The sequence below is a fragment of the Ornithodoros turicata genome, chromosome 4 (assembly GCF_037126465.1).
Source record: "Ornithodoros turicata isolate Travis chromosome 4, ASM3712646v1, whole genome shotgun sequence".
Classification (NCBI taxonomy): Eukaryota; Metazoa; Arthropoda; class Arachnida; order Ixodida; family Argasidae; genus Ornithodoros; species Ornithodoros turicata.
The window spans coordinates 38,785,145-38,799,591 of record NC_088204.1 but is presented as its reverse complement, the minus strand read 5'-3'; the positions used below and the strand labels follow the sequence as shown (position 1 = coordinate 38,799,591).

The window sequence follows — 14,447 nt, the reverse complement described above, 5'->3', positions numbered from 1 at the left end:
TGACTACAGGTTTTCCCGTCCCATTTTACTCTGAATGCCATCTGAATTAGTCCACGTGCCATCTGTTATAATCCAAGCGCCATTCAATTTAATCCGGGCACCATCGGAAAAAATCTAGATGCTATTCAATTTAAACCGGGTGACATCTGAATTAATCCATGGTGTTTCCTTTCTTTCTTCTTAATAAACATATCCCCTCCCTCATGGTGTTTTTAAGCACTATAACCATATACACACGAGGGACATCTCCGCAGAATATTCTACAGAGATGTAGTGTTAGGAAAAGTAAAAAGTTGTTGACGGGAGTTAAGTTCTGCTGCGTCTTATGTTGAGCATTTGCACGGCGCCGATATATCGGGAATTGGAGCGGAAGCATAGCAGACGACACCTTTGGTCATGTCGTCTGCTAAGGAACATCCTGTGACTGATCTGCAGGATATTCCACGCGGTTAGCGGAGCGCGAAAAGGCTCATAGCATGATGCTCCTAGCATGTGTGAGCATCATAGCTCATGATGCTCATAACAGACGACACGAGTGGTCCTGTTGTCTGCGAAGAAACATCTTTTGACTCAGTCGCAGGATATTCCGTGCGGTTTGAAGAGCGCGGAAAGACATCACGCACATCCTGCAGCTTAGTCACAAGATATCCCGTAGCAGACGACAGCACCAGCGGTGTCGTCTGCTATATGAGACATGCTATTTCGCGCTGTTCTAACCGCATGAAATATCCTGCAGCTCAGTCAGAAGATATTCTGTAGTTAGACGATAGCACTGTAAGATAACAACCGTTCCCTTAGATTCATCGACTCGTAAGATAGCAACCGCTGTGCCCTCCTTTTGGGCTTTTTGCCCGGTCTTCGTAGAATGGGCCATAATATTGGGCAGCTTGATCGAAGGCAGGCAGAGTGGGGGCTTGATGATAGGTCGAAGTCAAGTTGTCGCGAACTTGAGCTCGGAAAGTAGCGGTAGCGGTAACGCTCAAAGATTGCGCTACCGGAAATTTGCTATTTCAATTTCAATCTATTTCCTTGCGGTTGGGAGAGCAGCAAAAAGCCAATGAGGCTTGACAGCGGCTCCTCCCCCAAGTTCCACTCAATTTGTAACGGAAGTACTTATTTCGTTACCAATTAGTAGCGCGATCTCTACTCCGCTACCGAAAAAAGTAACGGATACGGTAGCGCCGCTACGTACAACACTGCTTCTTCCGTTTAAAAAAATTTCGAACAGCGACGGCTCTTCTCTGGGTTATTACCGCTAACACGTATTTGAATTGTGGTCCTGCAACATTTTACCAGCCGAACAAATTTAGACGAGTTAAACGTTGCTAGCCAGGCGACAGGACAACCGCGTGAGTTCAACGTTCAACCATTCAACAGTGTTCAACTGGCTCAACCATGTCAAGACGAACGCCATACATGACAACAGATGAAACAGACCTCGGGATCCCTTCTCGGGACCTCTTCCTCGAACTTCTACGGAAGTACAAGGGCATAGTTGAGAACAAGAAGACTGATAGTGTGTCGGCGAAGTCGAAACAGCAAGCGTGGGAGAAGATGGCTGCGGAGTACAATGTCAGGTGTCGTGCATTGGAATGTGAAACAACTGCGAAAAGCCTGAGACAATTTGAAGATGAAGTGGAAAAAAGAAACAGCAAAAGGAGTCAGACACAGCATGCTGACAGGTGCGTATACCACTGTTTCCGATTGACATGACATGCATCGCAGAACAGTGCCTTGGATACTCGGGTGGTGGTGGTGCACCTCCTTCCCTAGTGAACCCGGTCCTCGAGCAATCCCCCACACTGCCACAAAAATACACAACCCTTATGATGGTGACCGCAACAACGTGACTCCGGAAGTACACAGTGTTCTACTTCTCATGCTAGACGACCACAAGGGGACGCAAATTGCAGAGCGAGCTAATCTCCCTTGGTGGATGACGGCCAGAGACGGGGTAACAAGAAGAATGTAGTCATGTTCCACTACAACCCCATGTTTTGCAACACGGAGGCCCTCCTCATCTCCCAACGTTGCCCTGCTAATGTCTGACTCATCGCTTTCTTCAAGAAGCAAAATCACCAACGTACGACGCGAAATACCACTCACGGCGGAGATATGGTGGCCATTCTAGCCCACCATAGCGGAGACATATTGCGAAGTGGCCGTGTTAGCGAATTAGAGACAGGAAATGGGAAGCGCGACCGACAAGTGATACGTCACGGAGAGTTCCGGTTGAACCTTCCTATACATAGTTTGCACTGACGTCATTAACGGGACTTCTCGGAAACAAGCCGCCATTGCTGCGTACCAACGTTCAGCGTCGTCCGCTTGTTTATGGTGTGTGCGCGTTCCGTGTCCAGCAATCATGCCTATTTGTGCAGTTTTCGGTTGCCGAAGTAGAAGCAAATCGACTCAGAGGATGAGCAGCACAGGGAGTGTTGGACTGTACTCAGTGGCGTAGCCAGACCGCCAAGGTAGGGGGGGGCTCGATACGAAAACTCCCCCCCCCCCGCTGATCCTGGGTGCGACAACACACAATATACTTGTGCACACCGCAAAATGCGGTAATTGATTTGGGCGTTCACAATACGATTAAGCAGTGATGTCCAATGAGGGGGTGTCACGAGATCGGAAGGATTTTGAAAAGCTCATACTTTGAAAACCATTCAAGAGTGCCGATTAGATAGACGCCATGAACTGTAAGAACTTTAGCGATCGCCACACTGTACCCCCCATATATTATTTTCTCCTTGGATTTTTGCGATTTGCGTCGGTCCGTCGTGGCAGGTAGGGGGGGCCCTAGCCCCCCCCCCCCCGTGGCTACGCCACTGACTGTACTGTTTGCCCAAAGTGATTAGCGTCAGTGCGATAGTACGAAGCGTCTGTCGGAGAAACGTCGGAGCCTCTGGCTTGCCCGAATAAACAGAAAAGACTTGAAGAATCTTGACAACGTTCGAGTCTGCGGTCGTCACTTCGTATCAGGTGAGGAACTAACTGCATTATTGTGGATCTAGTGTAAGTGAGTACTGATGCATTTCATTGCAGCCTAAGCATTACTCGCGCTTTGTTTTCGCGCTCTAATGCCTGACAAACATTTTCTTCTATCACGACTCGCACGCGTTCGGAAGTACTTGGTGCTCTTTTTAATGCCAGTGCGTGATCGTGTTTAGGATGTGGTGTTGCTCATTCTGACGTGCTGCCAGTCTCTTTGTGAACCTCTGTTCCCTGTCCTTACAGGCAAGCCATCGCCCTTAATGGACGAGACCAACCCCGACTGGACTCCGAGTCAACACCTGGGGCATGGTGGTGGTGAAGGCTGTTCGGCCAGCGCAACGCGCTACTACCGTTCAAAAAAAGGAGCAGCGAGGAAAGCCGTTGCCGCGAAATCAACTTCTACTTGCAGTCATAACGACGCCGGTGATGAGGATGAGGTCCTAAACTTCTCACTGACCACAGAGCAGGGGAGCAGCTCACTGCCCCCAACTTTTACCAATGACTCAGAGAACAATAGAGGTTTGTGGCTTTTGCTTGTTTTGACTGTATTGTACAAGACGTAATCAACTAACGCTTTGACTCTGGAGATACCTTATTTAATTTCATCTTTGCAGACGCTGCGGTGCAGACAGATCTGACGATTCAAGATGTGCAAGCGCTTGAGCAAGACAACATGAGACTCACATCAGAGTTGCATGCAACAAGAAAGCAGCAAGTGATACTGATGGAAGAATCCCTACGTGAAGACCCAGGAAAGGTTTTCTCTTACACGGGACTGGCCAACTTTGCAATTCTCTTTGCCACGTTCAAGCTGGTTGAAGCAGCTGTGAAGCATTCTCCACAGAATGGCCTGGAGAAGTTCACAGAGTTTGTAGTTTTTATAATGAAGCTGAAATGGAACTTCCCTCTGCAAGATCTTGCTTACAGGTTTAACATTTCATGCTCAACTGTTAGCAGGATCTTCGACAAGTGGCTGCATGCAGCATTTTGGCGCTTAAAAACACAAATTGTATGGCCATCAAGACACTACATCCAGAAGACAATGCCGCAAGCCTTCCTGGACTCATTTGGGGATAAAGTGGAAGTGGCGGTCATAATTGACTGCTTTGAGATAAAGATTGAACGTCCGTCTTCCCTGCTCCCAAGATGTGAGACTTGGTCCCAATACAAGAGTAGCAACACAGGCAAATACCTCATTGGCATCTCCCCTCAGGGTCTTATAGTGTTTATATCAGAAGGTTGGGGAGGGCGTACAAGTGACAAGCATATGACAGAACGTTGTGGCATGTTGGACAACCTAAGGGAGGGTGATGTTGTGCTAGCAGATAGGGGTTTTGACATTGCGGACACGTTAGGGCTATACCGTGCTAGCTTGCACATTCCTGCTTCACCAAAGGGAAGAAACAGCTCTCAGCATTAGAAGTTGAAAACACAAGAAAGCTTGCCAATGTAAGGATCCACGTGGAACGTGTAATTGGCCTGGTACGCAACAAGTATGTAATTATGAAAGGTGTACAGCCAGTTGATTTTGTGACTTGCAAAGCAGGAGATAGGTTCACAACGCTTGACAAGATTGTGACTGTCTGTTGCGCCCTTACGAACCTCTGCCATTCTGTTGTCAGCCCAAATCCAAAGGTAGCTGTGTGAAGCATTAACTTATCAAACCTTATGCTGCTTTTGTTGTAATCGCTGCATTGTCCTTGTACCATACCTGTGTCACTGTGATGTAAATAAACCAACTATTTGATTGACTATATGTTTTTAATATAACACTAAAAGTACCCTCAACATGGAAGTACTTGGGCATTCAGGATTCATTCAGCTGCGTTGCGAGAGGAACACATGTTCACTGAGAAGTGCTGGCACCAGCAATACTGCAGTCTTGACACAGCCATTTCTTTTGCTTCGGGGCACGCCTGATGCCAAGACAACTGTAATGAAACCATTTATATTTGCACTGTTCGCCATCACATGCAAGCATTTTCCCACTGTCAGGACCTTGGCAGAAGCAAAAGGGGCCTGAGTCAACGTTCTCTTTGCTTTCGACTGCATCTTTTCTAGGATAGTACTCTGAGAGCAGCTCAGGCAAAATTACGTGGACAAAAACGTCCTTTGCATGTGCCAAAATGCTTTCCAGGAATGCATCAGCTCTCTTCACTCTCTCAATATGCATCCACAATGGAGTCCACACAACAAAATCACAGTACGTAATATCACACACTACCATCTGAGTCTGGATTTGATAAAAATATGGATGGGCACGTTTCAGCGATACCTCCCCATTAACGATTTCGAGGCAGGAATTTGGGTTACTTGCTGCCTCCATATATTGGCTGCAGCTAAAGAATAGGGGCACTTGACTTCGACGCTGCGTTTACCACAGCACAAGCAACTGACTAGAGCATCAGGACTTGCTGCGAGATAGGGATATTGTGTACTTAAAAATACACCTGTCTTCCTATGTGTAAACTCCACATGGTCACTCTGAGTTGCCTCTACATAACTTTCAATTGCAGAGCCATATTGCAAACCCCATGCAGTCGCTGCAGTTGAAAATTTGTGTTGCTCAGGATAACAAATTTTCCTCACCAGGCTCATTGAAGGCCGTGTTATGCTCGTTGAGCAGACACTTTTCATGACGGAAGCTGTAATGCGACCAGCACGGTATGCATACCACTTCGGACACCTTGATTGGAGCCTTGTAGTAGCTTCGACGTGTTCAGCCATATCTTCTGTGATGACAAGTTCACACAGGAAACTATTAGCACGCAGAAGCAATGCCTCCATATCTTCTGATCGTGCTTTTTCACATTGCAAGCCCCGAAGAAGACGTGGCTCCTTGATGCGTGGCGGTTCAAGCAGTTCACTGCACACAGGGTGGACCATGAATATTACAGGTCTAGCTCCACTATCCGCAATTCTGGAATAGAACTCTTCAAGTTCGTTTTCTGTTGGAGCAGGCGGTGGTACCCGTGGAGGACAGTCATCTGTTTTTTTTTTTTTTTTTTTTACTGTTGGGTGAAGGTTTGCCAAGTGAATCCTCTCCACATTTTTCTTTTTCATCTTGGACGAAGAAAAGTCAATATCACGAAGTCTCTTAAAGGCTGTGGTAAGTCTCTGTGCAGGGAGCCACGCGTTACTTTTCTCTGTGCATGTCCTGGAGTCCCTCAAACGTACTGCAGTTTCAACAGCGAAAAGCATGGCACCAACATGTGAGCAGGCCTCACCTGCACCTGCCATGCAGTTGCAGTGGGCGGTGATGATGCTACCGTCGGAGTTGGCCAAAATCCAAGCTTTCAGTGGCGACTCTCGCAAACGCTGAGAATGGTCGACCTGAAAAGAAGTGACCAATGCTCAGAACGATGCTCAGATTTTTACGCTAAAAATTTGACATATATTTGCACTGGCAGTAGTCACGAAGAAATTCTGAGACACCGACACGACAAACTTACCTCGCCGAGCACGACGATCCGTTTAGACGGTAGTTGTTTCGACGTCAGACTTCGCACCCAGCCGCTCGTAAAGTAATTATGGGCTTCTAATGACTTGTACGCCTTCATCTGCTGGAGTGAGACGGAGCTTGTAGACAGCACGAGGTAGTTGATTGTGTCGACATGTGTAGTAGCAGGCAGTAGATCAACCTCCGACGTAGTATCTACACCGATATGTAGCCTGTACGGATCGACGCCTTCACACATTTCCACCTTTGACTGGTAACGGGCACGTACAGGACCCACAAGCTCATCGTAGTACGATGGACAAATGGACACGCGCTCGAGATTTCGACATCCTGCTGTCAATACAATCACACGGCGCGTAAACAAGGCCACATCGTGAAGATCGTGGTACCCAGCAATGGCGGACGGAAGTTTAGTAGGCAGGATATGACGTCACGTGAAAACCATGCATTTTGGCTGAGCAGTCTGGGTTGTTCCTTGGAGCGACCTTGACTTGAAGGTTGCTCCAAAGCTCCCATTGGAAGACTCCAGCACTGTTCCCAATCTGCCAATGGAACAGACTTGCTCCCAGCCGAGCAGCACAACGTACTCTGGGAGCGCTCCGAATCTGCGACTTACTGCCACGAATCTGGAATTCAACATCAGAAGATCCACGGTAGGCACTGCCCGAGCGGCCCCTGCTCCGTGCATTTATTGACGCGGCACTTCGTAAAGGCTCATGACCACAGCGATGGTGCTGGATGCTACAACTTGAACAGTATTTCTGTGCCACCACGCAAATCATCAATGCCAACGAACACAACTGACACACCAAGCGAACAAAGGTCATGCAGAGCAAGAATTGCTGTGCTTGAGGACGCTCTTTCTTCAAAATTGGAATCACGACGGGAAATGATGGCACACGACAATACACGTAGGGACGCTGAGCACACTCTGAGGGTCAAGATCATGAAAAAAGAACCAGAGTTCGAGGTAACTCGTTACTGTAAATAAGTTCCTTTGCTTGGTAACTTGTAACTTAACTCGGTAATTTTGCGCCGTGGTAACTTTCAGAGGAATTCGTTCCTTTTTCAGGTAACTTTGCCAAAGTAACTTAAGTTAAGCTCCAAGTTACTTTTAACTCGCTTTTAACTCACGTCCACATATTTTCTTGTTTGCTCTCCGATTTCTTCATGGCGTTTTTTGCCATAAAACGTGATATTCAATCAATGACAGTATTTTATTCAGGAAGTAAGAACCGTTGCCATTGAAATGAAGCTGAACCATAGTGCGCCCACAGGGAGTAAGATGCAAAGCGTTCAAATAGACCTCTAACAGAGAAACGTCAGACATTGGTAGACAGACTGAAACCGAAACAAATCGGAAGCAGAGGGCTGGGTTCCACGAACGGGCACTTGTTCGCTGCCTCCCATGTAAAAGAAAAGCAGAACCAAGGGTCGCGTCCCTTTAAGGAATCATATCGTAATCCCCTCAAGACCGTGGCTTACGGGCGTGACCTTGTTCACCTCTAGCTTCGAGCGTAGTTCAGTTCTACCAAATTTGTGGCGCTGTCAAACATTATGACGTCATTTGTTTACAAACAGGGAGAGGTCTATTGTTGGACATAAACGAAAACGATCTAAGCGTGTTGCACTCCTCCGCAGGCAACTCAAGGTCTCAATTCAACTCAACTGCTCACGCGCGCTGCACCTGCTGCTATTTTGTGTCCGAAGTAACTTGGAACTAACTCGTTCTTTTTTTCAAGGAACTCAGTAACTGCGAGTTACATTTCAGGCTGAAGAACTCCGTTAACTTAGTTACACGGTAAGTTAACTTGTAACGAGTTCTTTTTGACGGGTAACTTCTCAATCTATGAAAAGAACACAAGCTTAATTTGAGAGACATCCGTATTCTGCACAAATTGCAAATCCAGTGTGTGCGTGACGAAATTTAGGTGCATAGGATCAAACAGAAAGTGTTGGGGGAGCGCAAGATATGAACACGTAGACTCGAGGGAACATAACACGTTTGAAAAGTACTGCCGTATTTGGTCGTGACTGCTTTTGTAAGCAGTGGTCTGCATTTATCCATATGTGAATGTTTAATACACTGTAACAGCCTGATGTAAATGTTTAATTGATTGCACATTCAATGCAAATATTCCACTCATTAAGCATTTCTGCAGTCAAAGACAGTTTGATGTATTGAAATTAATGAATCACCCTTGTTTTCTCTATATGTCCATAATTATCTTGGGTGAATGAACAATGTAGATGACTTGAAGAAGCACGTAAAACGGTCATCAGGATCAAAGCCCAGTCCTCTGGGCATCGTCCCGAACGCAGGAAAAAACATTTTCAATGAGACGGCGCCTCATCTGCGTGGGCCAAGCAGAACGTCTGCGTGGACAGCTGATACAGCAGCCTCATCTTCTTGTATTTGCTTGTTGTCCATTGCGCATGAATCATTCCAAGCGCGTGCGATGTTGTGTTGTGTTGCACAAGCGCAGATGAAAGCAGCTGACCAAGCCGCGTTTGAAGCTTCATTCTGAGGTATAGGAATCTTCTTTACCAACTCCAAATGCTCTCTCTACTGAACTCCGTCTTTTAATGTGGATTAGGTTGTATCTGCGAAAGGTAAAAATACCTTCTTTCTCCTTGCGTTCTGATGTCGTTCAGTGGACTCATTAGAAAGGTCATGCAAGGATACCTTTGGTCCCCAAGCAAGACACCATGCAGCCTTTCATCTTCGTACAGGGCACGAGTTCTGCTGTTATCAGATATCCGGCTGTAGTGAACTGTCCCAGACCAACTCGCACCAATGTCGAAGAATTGCAGCTCTGGATCAGTAATTCCCTGCGCACAAACTTCAATTTGATTGGTGTACCTACATAACTTTGAACATCTCACATGTACATTGACGGAGAAAACTCCCTTAGGATTCCTGTAAACTTCGGTTCTGTCCCACCAGGGCTCTTTATAGGAACATGTGTCCAATCGATACAACCACCCTGACACCCTGAAACCCCACCAAGGTAAATATAAATGGTAGCGAAGGCGGGAAAAAATACGAAATCTGTGTTAGCAACCCTGCGCCCTTCATGATACACATGCGAGCGTGGTTGTTGAGGGGCAAACTATGAAGGTAAACAAAAATAATGTAATCGGAGGCGCGAATAATGTATGTACTAATACAATATGCAAGTTTTTAATGTAGCAATTCGCGCGGTCTCCAAGTAATACGTAGGATTATAGGCAGAGCCGAGTACTTTTCCGGTTCCTGTCGCTCTCCATGTTGTTAGCTACGAGTTTGCTGTACGTTGACTGCGCACTTTGCGACTGTTCATAGCCGTTTTCTTCTTCATCGTCGTCTTTTCAATTTCAAACCACCAAGTCCAACTTCGGACATTTGTCGGGGGAATGCCACATTTCAGGACAGTAGCCAGTTGTTGCTTTATTTGAGTATCAAGAATGTGGACAGTACTGACTTTGGAGCTGTCGTTTCCTCTTCCTGCCTTTGCGACGTTTGTGGGTGCGTGTGAGGAAGCCTTCAAAGCCAACGTTAAGACATTCCTCACCTCCCAAGGGGTCAGGTCCAAGCTGTGTGAAGCGTTGGACATACTTGTGCCAAAGACATTGAGTTTGTGTTTTTCATCCGTGTATGATGATCTATTTCACTTTTTTCTGAGGGTACGACTGTTCTGGTTTGCACGAGAAAGGAATGAGGAAGTACGAAGTAGTACGTTACGTCAGAAGGCACTGCAGCAAGCAGCGAGACTAAGTTCGTAATCTCTGCACGTTGTTGTGAAGTAGCCAGAAGTTTTCTTTCCATGCAAAGTGATATGCATGGTTCTGTTGTCTATCCAGTGCTTTCAGTTGTAACCTAGATTACACATGATCTCTTGTAATTCTTTCATTCCTGTGAAGCATACGATTTGTCAAAGTGCACTTTTGCACATAGCTCCTTACTGTGTTGTTAGTATTTTGACAGCCATGCAGAGTTCAGTAGTCTGTGCCCATTATTTATATGTTTAGTGTTTACTGTGTTTAGTGTTAGAGATACCTAGTATACATTTTCTATTTTGAATCTTCAGCAGTTTGCCTATTCTTTGATACGTATTAAGTGTATACTTGTGTACATAGTTCCCTAGCACGTAATTTTATATTTTGAATCTTGGGCTGAGTTCAGTAGTTGTGTGCAAGTATGTAGGAGCAGTTATGTGCAGGGCTAAGCACCTTGTGTAGCTTGCAAATCTACACCACATGGCAAAATGTGCACAAAATAGCAGAAGTACACAACATTGTCGATGCTTTGACATTCCTTTAATACAAAAATGCTGTTGTAATCAAAGTAGAAGCAGTCATCAGCAGGGTATGTACACACTGAACAAGGTTGTCATTGCCGGAAGCTGATACTGTTGTGGCTGCTTTGCAAGGTAAAGTATCACAGACTTCTAAAATGAGCTAATGAACTTGTGCCTTCTTATTCCCCCATAGCATTCGTTACAGTGCCAAAAACTGTGGGCAGACATAGCACCACACAGTATGCAAATATCATATGTGATCTTCAAGTGCAGATATGTTCGCTTCCACCTTCTTTGTACGAGAGATATGTGGAAAGTTCCAGATGTACATGAGGACAGCTATAGCAGCATGCATTGGACATTAAGGTCCTGGACCCCACCTGTGTTTGCTGGAATTTGTACATTATCCTTTCGTGCTTATTCAGTACATGGACTGTCATACTGGTTATTTTGTACATTATTCTGTCGTGGGTATTTATGATGAATGATGGAAAAAGTTACTGAAAAGTCACTGTTTTCCAGCCACAGAACATCAATTGTCTCATGTGGGTACTTATAGTGTTTACAACGGCATGGCGAATTTACCTGTGATAAAAGAAAGCAAGCCCCCACCTGGTCTCCTGTGTCCTTTGTTGCACGCATGTCGCTAGTGTTGATTCTTCTCTGTTTACAAATTGTTTGAGTTTTTGCTCTTGGATTTGCTTTCAACCGCGGTTCTGACATTCCGCGGCTCGACATCGCGATGGAACGCACGCGCAGCGCGAGCGCCCGCCCCGCGCTATACGTAATGGTGACGTACTAGGCGACGTCATTATGACGGAATTTGTAGTTTGCCCCGCAACGGATGGATGGCGCTGACGGTCTTTATCATGGCCGCCCTTGAAGACGTGGTGGCCAATGCAAGCTTCGCTACCATCTATATTTACCTTGACCCCACCGTGACACCATGAAACCCGGCAATCGAGTAGAAGCGCGTCATTGCTGACGCTGCTACGCATGCGGGAGGAAACCGGACATATTTTGGACAAAGTACAGAAGCGATGCGCCTCGTAACTCTCCAGATGGCGTTGCACGTTGCTGATTGTGATATTCCCACCAAATCACCAATAACTCTTTGAAAAGAGCCAGCGCCATAGACGCGAAGGGTTACGAACAATTTCAGCAATGAAGGAAGGTGATGACCCCTGTTGCCTGTCGCGTCTTCGAGAGGAAGCTCACTCAGAATACGCAAAGCAGATGGCTTTGTGAACCGGTAACGAAGCAGGAACTCATCGTTCGAATAACACCCCATAGGATTCTCGAGGTCAAGCAGACGACAACGATCCGGACAAACTCGTGCAGAGACCTTGCCCGAACACAAATCTCTCGCGCGTGAAGCAAATTCGATAAAATCCAGGAACGACTTTTCGGGAGCGGCCATGTTTATTGACGCTGTGAAGGGGATGTGTATACGGAAGGTAGCCCCTCGGGAACCTTTCGAAAGGCGTCACGTTCGCGCTTGCGAAAGGAGGGCAGAAAAAAAAAGGAATATTTAAAATTGACCGGAAGGCTTGCTTTCGAAGGAAATGTACTTTCGCATTCAGAAATTCGGGATTTTGAAACCTTTTAACGATGGATTCTTAAGCTGTGATCTGTAAGCGGAGACTTTATTGCAGTTTGCTCTTTGAAATATATTTTTAACCGAGTTTAGTTCGAGCGGTTCAATCTTTGCGGTTTTAGTCTTACCCCCCCCCCCCCCCCCCATATCCAAATTCACGGTCTCGGTACAGAAATTCATCGATTGCTCCGCAAGATGATCAGCCGTGCTCCGATATCACTAACTAACCACTCAGCTTCACGAGTTATCGATGTCCGTCGATGTAGCGGCCGCTTAATGCTTGGCGAGGCGGACACGACGGGACACCATGTTGGTTAGTTTATTATCAAATTAGTCCAAGCACGGTATTTGTATTTTTTTGGCAGGTTAGTCTAAGTTCGCTGTTAGCATTTTCACGCGCTCGACTGTGCATTTTAGGCAGCTTATTTTCAATCGAGGGTCTTGGAACATTTATTTCCAGCATTTCATTCGCTAAATCGACTTTCACACACGTCGAAAATAGTGAAGCTGAGTCGATACTTAATGACATCTTAAACGCGGCATACCATCTTGCGAAGCAATCTAATATTTTCTTTGTTTCGAGACCGTGAATTTGAAACCGGGCACTTGTTATCCCTGTGTTGAACTTTTCAGCTGTATATTTAAATTTTTCCAGCTTTTATTAGAAGACAGCGTAAGAATGGTAGAAATTATAATAAGAAAACGTTCGAAGTCTGCGTTGCATTGAAAACAGCGTTACGTCGCCTTTAAATTAACATATGTCACATTCCCTCCCTAAGCCTAACTATGATTTATTTCGGAACAGTTTGAGTTCGAAATATCGGCGGCTCGCGTCCTGAGGCACTCCCTCCGTACTTCTTTCCCGGTTCGCTGGATTTCTACCCGTCTATTTTGGTTGTCTTTATTTTGAGGGCGTGGATCTTTTCATCGATTTAGTTTGGAAGGTGGATTTTCACGGGCTTTTTTAAGCGTGGATTTTTATGTTTTATTTTTAAGAATTTATTTTGGCGTACAGCCTGTTAGTTTATTATTCGGTTAGTCCAAGTTTGGTGTTTTAATTGTTATGTACAGGTTAGCCTAAATTCGCCGTTGTCAGTTTCGCGCGCGCGACTGCGCATCTTATAGTCAGATAACACTTATTTACAGTAATTTATTTTGAAACGGTGATTTCGGTAATTTTATTTCGAGGTACAACTCCTTGAGGTGTGCGGTTGAGACGCCGTAACCCAATCCCCACGTCGATGTCCTTTTTTGCACCTTCTAATACTTCTTAGGTGCTTGTAATCCTGTTTCAGTGTGGCCGTAGGGACCTTACGTAGAAACTGCAATGTCTGCGTAAATAAATCGTTCTTGCTGGTTTGAGCTCATGTTGTGTTGTGTTACGTTACATTACATCCTTGTTGTCGTTATGCCCAAGCTCAGGATTCGTCATCATGAATCTTTTCCACCACCTTGCTTGCGTATATGCTATTTTATCGGCCCTACAGAGTGCGACCTACAAGGTCACACGAACGCCAATCTGCTATGCGCGTTTTCAAGTTCTTAACTGTCAGCAACAGGCGCAACAATTGGTCCGGTAAGTAGGCGCCTTGGAGCGTGATTGTTTCATACTTCACTAGCTTAACGCAACGCATGTGCCATCGACACACAGCCACGAGTTTTTTGTGCTCTCATCTCAAATGGTAGTCTCAATGGTAGGTATCAACGGCAGAACAGACGCGCTGGGTTGAAACAATTGGCGTTTCCTGTTGAGCGCGCGATCCACCGGGTGCAAGTGGCTGGCGCTGGCAGACAAGTACTTATAATTAGTTCGAATGGCACGCTTGGAACCAAAATACAAACGTACTATGTTATCGGATTCTCCCATGTCAGGAAACTATCTTTCTTTTTTTTTTCTGTCTTTCTTTTGGCAACTCCCACACTGACGTCGGTTGTTATTCACGAGTCATGCAGGGCTTTAATGCGGGCATTTTCGCAACAAGTAGTCGGTGTCCGCCCATTCCATCGAACGCCCTTTCATCGACGCCGCTTTATCGAACGTCATTTCATCGAACACCGTTTCGTCGTACGCCATTTCATCGAATAACGCTTCACCCAACACGTCACGATATGGCTC

General features: G+C 45.9%; 3 protein-coding genes across 3 annotated transcripts in view; 1 reads left to right on the top strand and 2 right to left on the bottom strand.

Moving 5' to 3' along the window:
• The window catches only part of LOC135393026 (uncharacterized), a 103,547-nt gene extending 96,427 nt beyond the window's left edge, over nucleotides 1-7,120 (bottom strand). The window contains exon 1 of the mRNA XM_064623618.1: nucleotides 7,071-7,120. The gene's annotated coding sequence lies outside the window, so the exon portion shown is untranslated. The remainder of the gene's footprint in view (nucleotides 1-7,070) is intronic.
• On the top strand, nucleotides 1,396-4,414 carry LOC135392356 (uncharacterized). Its single transcript, XM_064623072.1, has 3 exons — nucleotides 1,396-1,594; nucleotides 3,238-3,513; nucleotides 3,609-4,414. Exons 1-3 carry the CDS (start codon nucleotides 1,396-1,398, stop codon nucleotides 4,412-4,414), a joined length of 1,281 nt encoding a protein of 426 aa, XP_064479142.1.
• Nucleotides 4,411-6,736, bottom strand: LOC135392355 (uncharacterized). Its single transcript, XM_064623071.1, has 3 exons — nucleotides 6,447-6,736; nucleotides 5,584-6,327; nucleotides 4,411-4,473 (listed from the first exon to the last, which is right to left on the bottom strand). The coding sequence occupies exons 1-3, from the start codon at nucleotides 6,690-6,692 to the stop codon at nucleotides 4,411-4,413; spliced, it is 1,053 nt and encodes a 350-aa protein (XP_064479141.1). The 5' UTR covers nucleotides 6,693-6,736.
• Nucleotides 7,121-14,447: the final 7,327 nt, after the last annotated feature.